This window comes from Penaeus chinensis, chromosome 30 (assembly GCF_019202785.1).
Source record: "Penaeus chinensis breed Huanghai No. 1 chromosome 30, ASM1920278v2, whole genome shotgun sequence".
NCBI lineage: Eukaryota > Metazoa > Arthropoda > Malacostraca > Decapoda > Penaeidae > Penaeus > Penaeus chinensis.
The window spans coordinates 1,285,135-1,297,116 of NC_061848.1; the positions used below are offsets into that span (position 1 = coordinate 1,285,135).

General features: G+C 43.9%; 3 protein-coding genes across 3 annotated transcripts in view; all 3 read right to left on the reverse strand.

The window, feature by feature from the left end:
* Positions 1-3,678, reverse strand: part of LOC125041504 — a 15,561-nt gene extending 11,883 nt beyond the window's left edge. Inside the window, exons 1-4 of the mRNA XM_047636518.1 lie at positions 2,727-3,678; positions 2,429-2,475; positions 2,151-2,250; positions 168-2,007 (exon numbers count right to left, since the gene is read on the reverse strand). Of these exons, the coding sequence (XP_047492474.1) occupies positions 168-2,007; positions 2,151-2,250; positions 2,429-2,475; positions 2,727-3,533 (2,794 nt within the window). The 5' untranslated portion in view covers positions 3,534-3,678. The remainder of the gene's footprint in view (positions 1-167; positions 2,008-2,150; positions 2,251-2,428; positions 2,476-2,726) is intronic.
* On the reverse strand, positions 3,551-7,244 carry LOC125041068 (cell wall protein DAN4-like). Its single transcript, XM_047635819.1, has 3 exons — positions 7,015-7,244; positions 5,923-6,192; positions 3,551-3,557 (listed from the first exon to the last, which is right to left on the reverse strand). Exons 1-3 carry the CDS (start codon positions 7,242-7,244, stop codon positions 3,551-3,553), a joined length of 507 nt encoding a protein of 168 aa, XP_047491775.1.
* LOC125041069 (mucin-22-like) lies at positions 7,201-10,826 on the reverse strand. Its single transcript, XM_047635820.1, has 3 exons — positions 10,746-10,826; positions 9,114-10,581; positions 7,201-8,564 (listed from the first exon to the last, which is right to left on the reverse strand). The coding sequence occupies exons 1-3, from the start codon at positions 10,824-10,826 to the stop codon at positions 7,342-7,344; spliced, it is 2,772 nt and encodes a 923-aa protein (XP_047491776.1). The 3' UTR covers positions 7,201-7,341.
* Between the last annotated feature and the right edge of the window lie 1,156 nt (positions 10,827-11,982).

Here is an 11,982-nt window from a genome sequence, read left to right on the forward strand (position 1 = left end):
TTATTTCTATAAATCATGCACTTTTGATATTTTAAACAAATGATGACATACTCATTTTAATACACAAAATGTATGTATATTAAAAGGATAAAGGAGCCTTTAATAACAATAACTCTCTGCAAGATATGAAAAGAGGTATACAAATTACAGACAGAAATGAAACTTACCATAGCCTTTTGACACTTCCACGACTGGCGTTACTTCAGAATCCTCTGCATTCATTAAGCAAAACAGCATATTTATCACAAGTTCATTCCAGTCCCCCAATAATCCCTCATCCTTTGAAATATCTTTCAAAATATCTATGAAGTGCAAAATAAGCTTCCTTTTGCTATGGTACTTTTTCAGCATAGCTCTCTGTTCTGATTTAAGAGACAAGTTCTCTATCATTGAAATCCACTCTGATAAAAGAGCAGTACTGTACGCATTCCACAGCTGTGACTGACCGATGAGAAAGGAGATGTTCAACTGCTTTTCACTTACTGTGTGGATGTAGTTATGAGTGCACTGAGAGCTTACCCCTGCCCATAAGACAGAATCTGGGGGTATGGGGGCTAAAACCATGGAGGAACCTTTCCCTAAGTACTCTCTTGAATCCGAGATGAAATCCTTTGCTCGGTTAATGATTACACTAATGTCCTTCTTGACTCGAGCGCAGGAATATGAACTTTTCAGGTCATAGCACAGTAAAGGACTCTGACATTTTGCTGCAGCACATTTTGGCCCAGCAAGAGTAGGGGTATATAAGACTGAATGCAAGTCTGCCAGTAATACCCAGAGAGTATGATGTGGCCACTTCCTTTGATGTTCTTTGATTGTAAATTTGTTGAAGTCACTGAAGTATATTCTCTGCTCAATGAAATGTATTGGCAAATCCAGCTCCATGTTTTCTAACTGTTCAAAAATGTGCTTGGATCCTATGACAATGACATCTCTGTAGTTGTATTTCAATTTATTCACGATTTCCTCCGGCTCTAAATTCTTTGTTGTGGAGTTTGTTTTTGATCTTTCATTCTCTAAACATTTTACGGCTTCTTTTGGTGCAGATTTAAGATTCAAATTATCCTGTTCTGAGGGATCTAAGAGGGCTACTGTTGCCAATGTGCAGTTTGATTTTTCTTGCTCAAGAAGCTCCATGGGACTAAATTTTCCTTGTTCTGCAGACATCGAGACCATAGCAGGTGTGGTGCTAGACACAATTTTTTTCAGCTCTGAAAGATTTTTGGTGGATACTGCTGTGGACTTATGATTCAAACTTTCCTGCTCTGTTGGTTGGGAAACGGCCGCTGGTGGGGAGTCGGACTCTGGTTTCCCTTGCTCAGTCTCTGGTGTGGGACAGGGCTCATCTATTAACCCCTGAGACAATAGTTTTCTTGGTGTAATTTTCAGAGCCATTTGGATAATCACTTTCATCATCACTATCCATGCTTTAGTTACATAAGAATAATCCTTTAAATCCATTACTGGCACTAGGTTCCTCCCATTCAGTGCTTCTCTGTACTGCATAATCACATGTGGTGACATTCCACAGTTAATGAAATCTTCATCTATGTGCAATGCATTACAATATGCATTAAAAATAGCATACAAACAGTTTAAAATTTTGCTTGGAGTGCAATATCCATTACTCATTTCACAAACTTTGTGGAGGTCAGAGTGAACCGGGAAACTCTCTTCCTCAATCACAGTTGCTGGTATGGGAGGGACTACGACCACAATGCCATGGTTCCCAAGTTTCCTCTGCACCGATTCTTTCATTTTCTGGCTAAGATGCAGCATGATCTTTACCACATCTTTCATTCTCTTGCTGTTCTTGCACTCTCTGAATGCGAGAGAGGACATTGGGGTAAAGCACCTCTTACAGGATGAACAGGGTTCAAACGCAACAAAATCATAGATTCCCAGTGCTAGGATCCACAGTGAGTTCTTTGTCTGTTCATTCACATTTCTACTCACAATGTCTGGAATGGTTGACAGTCTTATGTCCTCGTCTGCGAGGACAATAACCTGAAATTTTTAGAGGGCAAAATAAGCTGAGGTGTGGGTGTACTTGTGTACATATGAATATCCAACAGTTTATCTATATATACTGAGTGTGCTTTAATACATTTTTCAATGGCATGCATTTCTACTTTACCTCACTTACTTACCCTGGCTGAATTTAATTTGGAAAGAACTCTTTTGTACATGATGTTGCTGAGGACAACTATATTCTTAAAGAAGGATTCTCCAGTACCTTCATTTGGCTTGCTAGATTTTTGTGAGAAAAAAGAGAAATACTAACTAGTTTTCATAAAATATACAGATTTCAATTTGTTTTTGCTTCTTAAAATGGAGAGAAAAAAAAAAAATATATATATATATACTGCTAACTTAAACACTAAAGAAGAAAGAAGAAGGGAAAAAGAGAACAGTATTCACACCATACCTAACGTTTCTGGAACTTTTTAAAATGGATGTGGTTTCTTTATCAATCTGCAAGAACAAGAATTGTAAGTTAAAACAGTGCACAGTATACAAAACTATAAATCTAAAACACATTTTTTTCATCACTCCTATGTAAATCTGGAATTTCTAGGTGGCCAATAAATTTTCTAGATTGTGAAGACTTGTTTTTAGGAAGTAAGGGAGGGAAAGAGGAAAGAAATAAGCAGAAACAAGAAAGAAGACAAAAGAAAAAGACAGACATCTAAAGAAGGAGGAGTTTGTGCAGAAATGCTGACTACCTGTAGTGGCGAGTAGGTTGGTGTCTTGCCTGGAGAACCCGAAGGAGCAGTCACTGGTACCGTTTTTGTGGTCCTTGTCATTGAAGCAGTTGTCATCAATGCAGGGCTATCTGATCTGTTATCTGATGCTTTTAGAACTGTCTTTGTTGAATCCTCACAGGCTACTGGTGTTCCCATTACAAGTTCTGGAAGGGAAGTGTTTGATGTCTTGCTGGGACTGCTGGTGATTAATCTATCAATGGAATTTGACACTGTGGAGATAAGCAGTCTATCTGCAGATTTTGATGGTGCAGTAACTGGTGTTCTGCCTGTAGCACATGCAGGTGATATAAATGCCTTGTCTGGCATCTTATTTACAGATGATAATGGACCTCTGACTCCTAATGTAATTGCAGAACTTTTAAAGGTTGGGGTACTAATTGCAGATGACAGTGATGTTCTTTGCTTCGCAGATGGTGTCTCGTTTACTGAAGCTGAGGGGGTTTCAATTAATAACTTTTTAGATGCTGCTATTCTAGCAGACATACTATCTGTATGTGTAGAACCTGTGATTAATAATTTACTTGTAGAAACTTCTGTTATAGTTTCTGTCTCCTCTGGGGAGGCTCTTGTAGCAGCCAGTGTCTTGTTTGCAGGTGTTGCAGCTGAAGTCTTACTTGTAGGTGGTTTAGATACAGACTTGTTTGTGGAAGCTGTCATTATAGCTGGTGTTTTGCTTGTAGAAATGAGTGTTGTAGCTGGTGTCTTGCTTGATGAAGCTGTTGGAATTGGTGTCTTGCTTGTAGAAACTGTTGTACCCGGCATCATACTTGTAGAAGTTATATTCAGAGTCTTGCTTGTAGAGGGTGTTGTAGTTGGCACCTTGCTTGTAGAGGGTGTTGTAGTTGGCACCTTGCTTGTAGAGGGTGTTGTAGTTGGCACCTTGCTTGTAGAGGGTGTTGTAGTTGGCACCTTGCTTGTAGAGGGTGTTGTAGTTGGCACCTTGCTTGTAGAGGGTGTTGTAGTTGGCACCTTGCTTGTAGAGGGTGTTGTAGTTGGCACCTTGCTTGTAGAGGGTGTTGTAGTTGGCACCTTGCTTGTAGAGGGTGTTGTAGTTGGCACCTTGCTTGTAGAGGGTGTTGTAGTTGGCACCTTGCTTGTAGAGGGTGTTGTAGTTGGCACCTTGCTTGTAGAGGGTGTTGTAGTTGGCACCTTGCTTGTAGAGGGTGTTGTAGTTGGCACCTTGCTTGTAGAGGGTGTTGTAGTTGGCACCTTGCTTGTAGAGGGTGTTGTAGTTGGCACCTTGCTTGTAGAGGGTGTTGTAGTTGGCACCTTGCTTGTAGAGGGTGTTGTAGTTGGCACCTTGCTTGTAGAGGGTGTTGTAGTTGGCACCTTGCTTGTAGAGGGTGTTGTAGTTGGCACCTTGCTTGTAGAGGGTGTTGTAGTTGGCACCTTGCTTGTAGAGGGTGTTGTAGTTGGCACCTTGCTTGTAGAGGGTGTTGTAGTTGGCACCTTGCTTGTAGAGGGTGTTGTAGTTGGCACCTTGCTTGTAGAGGGTGTTGTAGTTGGCACCTTGCTTGTAGAGGGTGTTGTAGTTGGCACCTTGCTTGTAGAGGGTGTTGTAGTTGGCACCTTGCTTGTAGAGGGTGTTGTAGTTGGCACCTTGCTTGTAGAGGGTGTTGTAGTTGGCACCTTGCTTGTAGAGGGTGTTGTAGTTGGCACCTTGCTTGTAGAGGGTGTTGTAGTTGGCACCTTGCTTGTAGAGGGTGTTGTAGTTGGCACCTTGCTTGTAGAGGGTGTTGTAGTTGGCACCTTGCTTGTAGAGGGTGTTGTAGTTGGCACCTTGCTTGTAGAGGGTGTTGTAGTTGGCACCTTGCTTGTAGAGGGTGTTGTAGTTGGCACCTTGCTTGTAGAGGGTGTTGTAGTTGGCACCTTGCTTGTAGAGGGTGTTGTAGTTGGCACCTTGCTTGTAGAGGGTGTTGTAGTTGGCACCTTGCTTGTAGAGGGTGTTGTAGTTGGCACCTTGCTTGTAGAGGGTGTTGTAGTTGGCACCTTGCTTGTAGAGGGTGTTGTAGTTGGCGCCTTGCTTGTAGAGGGTGTTGTAGTTGGCGCCTTGCTTGTAGAGGGTGTTGTAGTTGGCGCCTTGCTTGTAGAGGGTGTTGTAGTTGGCGCCTTGCTTGTAGAGGGTGTTGTAGTTGGCGCCTTGCTTGTAGAGGGTGTTGTAGTTGGCACCTTGCTTGTAGAGGGTGTTGTAGTTGGCACCTTGCTTGTAGAGGGTGTTGTAGTTGGCACCTTGCTTGTAGAGGGTGTTGTAGTTGGCACCTTGCTTGTAGAGGGTGTTGTAGTTGGCACCTTGCTTGTAGAGGGTGTTGTAGTTGGCACCTTGCTTGTAGAGGGTGTTGTAGTTGGCACCTTGCTTGTAGAGGGTGTTGTAGTTGGCACCTTGCTTGTAGAGGGTGTTGTAGTTGGCACCTTGCTTGTAGAGGGTGTTGTAGTTGGCACCTTGCTTGTAGAGGGTGTTGTAGTTGGCGCCTTGCTTGTAGAGGGTGTTGTAGTTGGCGCCTTGCTTGTAGAGGGTGTTGTTGGCACCTTGCTTGTAGAGGGTGTTGTAGTTGGTGCATTGCTTGTAGAGGGTGTTGTATTTGGTGCCTTGTTTGTAGAGGCTGTTGTAGTTGGTGCCTTGCTTGTAGAGGCTGTTGTAGTTGGTGTCTTGCTTGTAGAGGGTGTTGTAGTTGGTGCCTTGTTTGTAGAGGCTGTTGTAGGTGGTGCCTTGCTTGTAGAGGCTGTTGTAGATGGTGTCTTGCTTGTAGAGGCTGTTGTAGTTGGTGCCTTGTTTGTAGAGGCTGTTGTAGTTGGTGCCTTGCTTGTAGAGGCTGTTGTAGATGGTGTCTTGCTTGTAGAGGCTGTTGTAGTTGGTGCCTTGCTTGTAGAGGCTGTTGTAGTTGGTGCCTTGTTTGTAGAGGCTGTTGTAGTTGGTGCCTTGCTTGTAGAGGCTGTTGTAGTTGGTGCCTTGCTTGTAGAGGGTGTTGTAGTTGGTGCATTGCTTGTAGAGGGTGTTGTAGTTGGTGCCTTGTTTGTAGAGGCTGTTGTAGTTGGTGCCTTGCTTGTAGAGGCTGTTGTAGTTGGTGCCTTGCTTGTAGAGGCTGTTGTAGTTGGTGCCTTGTTTGTAGAGGCTGTTGTAGTTGGTGCCTTGCTTGTAGAGGCTGTTGTAGTTGGTGCCTTGCTTGTAGAGGCTGTTGTAGTTGGTGCCTTGTTTGTAGAGGCTGTTGTAGTTGGTGCCTTGCTTGTAGAGGCTGTTGTAGTTGGTGCCTTGCTTGTAGAGGGTGTTGTAGTTGGTGCCTTGTTTGTAGAGGCTGTTGTGGTTGGTGTCTTGCTTGTAGAGGCTGTTGTAGTTGGTGCCTTGTTTGTAGAGGCTGTTGTAGTTGGTGCCTTGTTTGTAGAGGCTGTTGTAGTTGGTGCCTTGCTTGTAGAGGCTGTTGTAGTTGGTGTCTTGCTTGTAGAGGCTGTTGTAGTTGGTGCCTTGTTTGTAGAGGCTGTTGTAGTTGGTGCCTTGCTTGTAGAGGCTGTTGTAGTTGGTGCCTTGCTTGTAGAGGCTGTTGTAGTTGGTGTCTTGCTTGTAGAGGCTGTTGTAGTTGGTGCCTTGCTTGTAGAGGCTGTTGTAGTTGGTGCATTGCTTGTAGAGGCTGTTGTAGTTGGTGCCTTGCTTGTAGAGGCTGTTGTAGTTGGTGCCTTGCTTGTAGAGGCTGTTGTAGTTGGTGCCTTGCTTGTAGAGGCTGTTGTAGTTGGTGCCTTGCTTGTAGAGGCTGTTGTAGTTGGTGCCTTGCTTGTAGAGGCTGTTGTAGTTGGTGCCTTGCTTGTAGAGGCTGTTGTAGTTGGTGCCTTGCTTGTAGAGGCTGTTGTAGTTGGTGCCTTGCTTGTAGAGGCTGTTGTAGTTGGTGCCTTGCTTGTAGAGGCTGTTGTAGTTGGTGCCTTGCTTGTAGAGGCTGTTGTAGTTGGTGCCTTGCTTGTAGAGGCTGTTGTAGTTGGTGCCTTGCTTGTAGAGGGTGTTGTAGTTGGTGCCTTGCTTGTAGAGGTTGTTGTAGTTGGTGCCTTGCTTGTAGAGGGTGTTGTAGTTGGTGCCTTGCTTGTAGAGGGTGTTGTAGTTGGTGCCTTGCTTGTAGAGGGTGTTGTAGTTGGTGTCTTGCTTGTAGAGGGTGTTGTAGTTGGTGCCTTGCTTGTAGAGGTTGTTGTCAGTTGGTGCCTTGCTTGTAGAGGGTTTGTTTGTTGTTGGTGTCTTTGCTTGTAGAGGGTGTTGTAGTTGGCGTCTTGCTTGTAGAGGCTGTTGTAATTGGCCGTCTTGCTTGTAGATGTAGTTGGCATTATGCTTGTAGATGGTATTGTAGTTAGTGCCTTGATTGTAGATTTAGTTGGTGACTGGCTTGTAGATTTAGTTGGTGACTTGCTTGTAGATGTAGTTGGTGCCTTGCTTGTAGATGTAGTTGACATTATGCTTGTAGATGGTATTGTAGTTGGTGCCTTGATTGTAGATGTAGTTGGCATTATGCTTGTAGATGGTATTGTTGTTGGCATTATGCTTGTAGATGGTATTGTAGTTGGCATTATGCTTGTAGATGGTATTTTAGTTGGCATTATGCTTTTAGATGGTATTGTTGTTGGCATTATGCTTGTAGATGGTATTGTTGTTGGCATTATGCTTGTAGATGGTATTGTAGTTGGCATTATGCTTGTAGATGGTGTTGTAGTTGGTGTCTTGCTTGTAGAGGGTGTTGTAGTTGGTGCCTGGCTTGTAGAGGGTGTTGTAGTTGGTGCCTGGCTTGTAGAGGGTGTTGTAGTTGGTGCTTTGCTTGTAGAGGGTGTTGTAGTTGGTGCTTTGCTTGTAGAGGGTGTTGTAGTTGGTGCTTTGCTTGTAGAGGGTGTTGTAGTTGGTGCTTTGCTTGTAGAGGGTGTTGTAGTTGGTGCTTTGCTTGTAGAGGGTGTTGTAGTTGGTGCTTTGCTTGTAGAGGATGTTGTAGTTGGTGCCTTGCTTGTAGAGGCTGTTGTAGTTGGTGCATTGCTTGTAGAGGGTGTTGTAGTTGGTGCATTGCTTGTAGAGGGTGTTGTAGTTGGTGCATTGCTTGTAGAGGCTGTTGTAGTTGGTGCATTGCTTGTAGAGGCTGTTGTAGTTGGTGCATTGCTTGTAGAGGCTGTTGTAGTTGGTGCATTGCTTGTAGAGGCTGTTGTAGTTGGTGCATTGCTTGTAGAGGCTGCTGTAGTTGGTGCATTGCTTGTAGAGGGTGCTGTAGTTGGTGCATTGCTTGTAGAGGGTGCTGTAGTTGGTGCATTGCTTGTAGAAGGGTGCTGTAGTTGGTGCATTGCTTGTAGAGGGTGCTGTAGTTGGTGCTTTGCTTGTAGAGGGTGCTGTAGTTGGTGCTTTGCTTGTAGAGGGTGCTGTATTTGGTGCTTTGCTTGTAGAGGGTGCTGTAGTTGGTGCTTTGCTTGTAGAGGGTGCTGTAGTTGGTGCATTGCTTGTAGAGGGTGTTGTAGTTGGTGCACTGCTTATAGAGGGTGCTGTAGTTGGGGCATTGCTCGTAGAGGGTGCTGTAGTTGGGGCATTGCTCGTAGAGGGTGCTGTAGTTGGTGCATTGCTTGTAGAGGGTGCTGTAGTTGGTGCACTGCTTGTAGAGGGTGCTGTAGTTGGTGCATTGCTTGTAGAGGGTGCTGTAGTTGGTGCATTGCTTGTAGAGGGTGCTGTAGTTGGTGCATTGCTTGTAGAGGCTGTTGTAGTTGGTGCATTGCTTGTAGAGGCTGTTGTAGTTGGTGCATTGCTTGTAGAGGCTGTTGTAGTTGGTGCATTGCTTGCAGAGGCTGTTGTAGTTGGTGCATTGCTTGTAGAGGCTGTTGTAGTTGGTGCATTGCTTGCAGAGGCTGTTGTAGTTGGTGTATTGCTTGTAGAGGCTGTTGTAGTTGGTGCATTGCTTGTAGAGGCTGTTGTAGTTGGTGCATTGCTTGTAGAGGCTGTTGTAGTTGGTGCATTGCTTGTAGAGGCTGTTGTAGTTGGTGCATTGCTTGTAGAGGCTGTTGTAGTTGGTGCATTGCTTGTAGAGGCTGTTGTAGTTGGTGCATTGCTTGTAGAGGCTGTTGTAGTTGGTGTATTGCTTATAGAGGCTGTTGTAGTTGGTGTATTGCTTGTAGAGGCTGTTGTAGTTGGTGTATTGCTTGTAGAGGCTGTTGTAGTTAGTGCATTGCTTGTAGAGGCTGTTGTAGTTGGTGCATTGCTTGTAGAGGCTGTTGTAGTTGGTGTATTGCTTGTAGAGGCTGTTGTAGTTAGTGCATTGCTTGTAGAGGCTATTGTAGTTGGTGCATTGCTAGTAGAGGGTGTTGTAGTTGGAGCCTGGCTTGTAAAAGCTGTTGATGCAGATGGTGTCTCACCTGTAACAGTTGTAACTTGTAAATTGCTTCTTGTTGTCTCTGCCGTCTTGATCATTTCTTTCATAGAATCTATTGTTGTAGTTGGTGTCTTGTTTGAAGAAGCATTTGTGGCTGTTTCTGGAGCTAGTGTCTTGCTTGCAGAATCACTGGTTGTAGCTGGAGCAATGCTTATAGTTGTTGTAATGAGTTCCTTACTTGTAGAAAGTGTAGTGATTGGCGAGTTGTTTGTAAAAACTGATTTTGTGGTAGACATGCTGCTTCCTGAAGTAAGAGTTGTAGCTGTTGCCCTGCTTGTATAACATGTTGTGCTTAGTGAGGGGTCTGCTGAAGCTGTTGTTTTGTTGGTAGAATCAGCTGCGATTTCTGCCTTGATTGTTGAAGCTGATGTTAATGGTGTCTTCCCTACAGAATCACCTGTGTTAACGATTACTGTTGTTCCACCAGTTGTTTCTAATCCTCCTGGCATGCTTGCTATAGCTTCAAATCCTACTAATTTGGCAGGAGTATCCTGTGCAGAACAAATTACAGGAAGTGTTGTTTTATCAGTAACTTGGGATGTTGACAGGTTTTTGTTTGTAGTTCCTGAAGCAATTGTAGCAGATTGTATTATTTTGCTTGTAGAATCTGTCAGGGTGCTAACTGCAGTTCTGACTGCCAATGAAATATTAGCATTCTTTGCTGAAGTTGAAAGCACTGCATTGCTCATTAAACCAACTTGAGGAGAATCACGTAAAACAGAACTATTTACTGCTGATTTTGTTGAAACAGAATTAGAATCTGCAACTAACTTTTGTACAGTCTTACGGACAGCTGATGTAACAGCCACTTTCCGGTGCCTTTGGACACATGCAACTAAAGTTCTACCATTACTAGCATACTGTGGTTTTCTGATTTTCTCAATGCGGCTCCACTCTTGAAAGCCTTGAGCAGCTGCATCCTCCCGTGCCCAACTATTAAATCTCTCCACTGCACCTGTGAGACACACATTTTCCACCAAATAGGAAATTTCTGGAAGTATAGGAATCACATGACCAGAAGTTCTCATATGACTGAGAGCATTACATCTTTCTATAGCATCTAGTTGTAATGGTAACAAGTCTGTGAATAAAACTTTGTATTTATTGGAATTCCCAGCTATGTGCTCTCTCAACATCTTTGCTCTTGATACCAAAAACTGATATAATCTGGAGTCTGTATCTCTTTGAAGTTCTACTCTCTTGAATGCTGGCAAGCACCCAAAATATCTGCATTGTCTGTCAGGTTTCAAATTTATAGCAGTGCTAACACCAGACATCATCACAAAGAGCGTGCCTTTTAGGTAGGATCTACATGTCTTTATGAAACCTCTATCAAATCGAAAGTCAAGGTTATTTCTATATAAAATTGAAACATGTGACAAATGTAGATTCCTGAGCATTGAATCTTGCTGATCACATATAAGCACAATCTTCTTCAGAGTGAACTTCTCCTGTAAAAAGTAAAGGAATTATCATTAGAATTTTTCATTACATTTACCTATTGTGCAACCAGACATCCTCTTCTTCAATATATCCTTTCTGTAAATATGAATGTTAGTGCAGTCATTTTGATTTTGAATTTAAAAACTAAAGATATTACAATAGATATTCACACAAATATAAATCCAGTTGCTGACTCCTGTAGTCCCACAACCTGTTCCATCACCCTTTCTGCCAGTGGGTGAGGAGTGCACATGATTTATCTTGGGTGTCTTTCACACAAATTCCTGGGCTCTTCTCAAGCTTCATTACTACTGTGAATGATGAGTCATATTATACAATGGTTTAATGTGAATTTTAAATGCTCTTCTTTCCTTTTTTGTGTTCTTTATCATGGTGGTTTTAAGTTCTTTTTCCTTGTGGGGTACATCTTTTGGAGATGCCTTCACCTTCCTCTATTTTTAATCACACTTGCTTTTCCTCTTTCATAAGGGGTTAGAAGAGTAGAGTCGTGTGGTGCTCGTGGTGCTCTTTGAAAGGTTTGCCAAGGCTAGTCCCTTGTCCCTTGCCCCTGCTCTCAGGGAAGCTTAGGGAGAGGAGGATGGACCATGAGGGTTCTTCTGTGGGGAGGTCTTCTTCTTCATGATTTGCGGAGTTCTAGCTTCGCCCGGGTCTTCTAAATATGGCCCGGCCTGTGTGACCTTTTTACGGCTGTCTCATTTATTTGTCTGACACTCGGTGCTTACCGTGGCGGCGGGATTGCCAGCAGGTGCTCCTGCCGCCATGGTGTAAACAAAATCACACAGCCTCATTACCAGCACGGCGGCTGTTGTGGGCGGTCCATGTCTCAGGAATTGTGTATGGTCACAATTTTCTAAGTAGTGGACTAGTGTGGCGTTCGGCTCGCCGCAGTGCTTGCAGCACCTTTCATCGCGTTCGATTGTTGGGATAATCTGCCATGCGCAGTGGTAACCTAGGCGCATTCTGTGAAGAATGACTTCGGTACCTCTGTTGCTTACTTCAGAGAGTGCCAGTGGTTCATAGCCTGTGGCGTCTGAGTACCAGCTGGCCGAGGGGGAGGTTCTCGTTTCCTCTCTGTGGAGCTGCCTTAGGAAGGTATGACCGACCAAGGCACACTTCTCCTGAAGTAATTTTCGGCTCGGTTTTATCGTCATGGGATTTGGGGGCATACCCCTGCCAGCGACGGCTAGTCTGTCAGCAACTTGTTCCCTGTGGGGAGGTAGGGAGGGGATCTTTCCTTTTTCTTAATCTTTGTCTTGATTATGAGTGCACTTGTTCCTAACTCTGCTTATTCTTTCAGGATTTCTAGGAGACCTGGAGAAGAGGATGGGAAGGGTTTGGTACTTGCCTCTTTTAAGAGCACTTTCTGGCTGCTGCCTGATTTATCACCC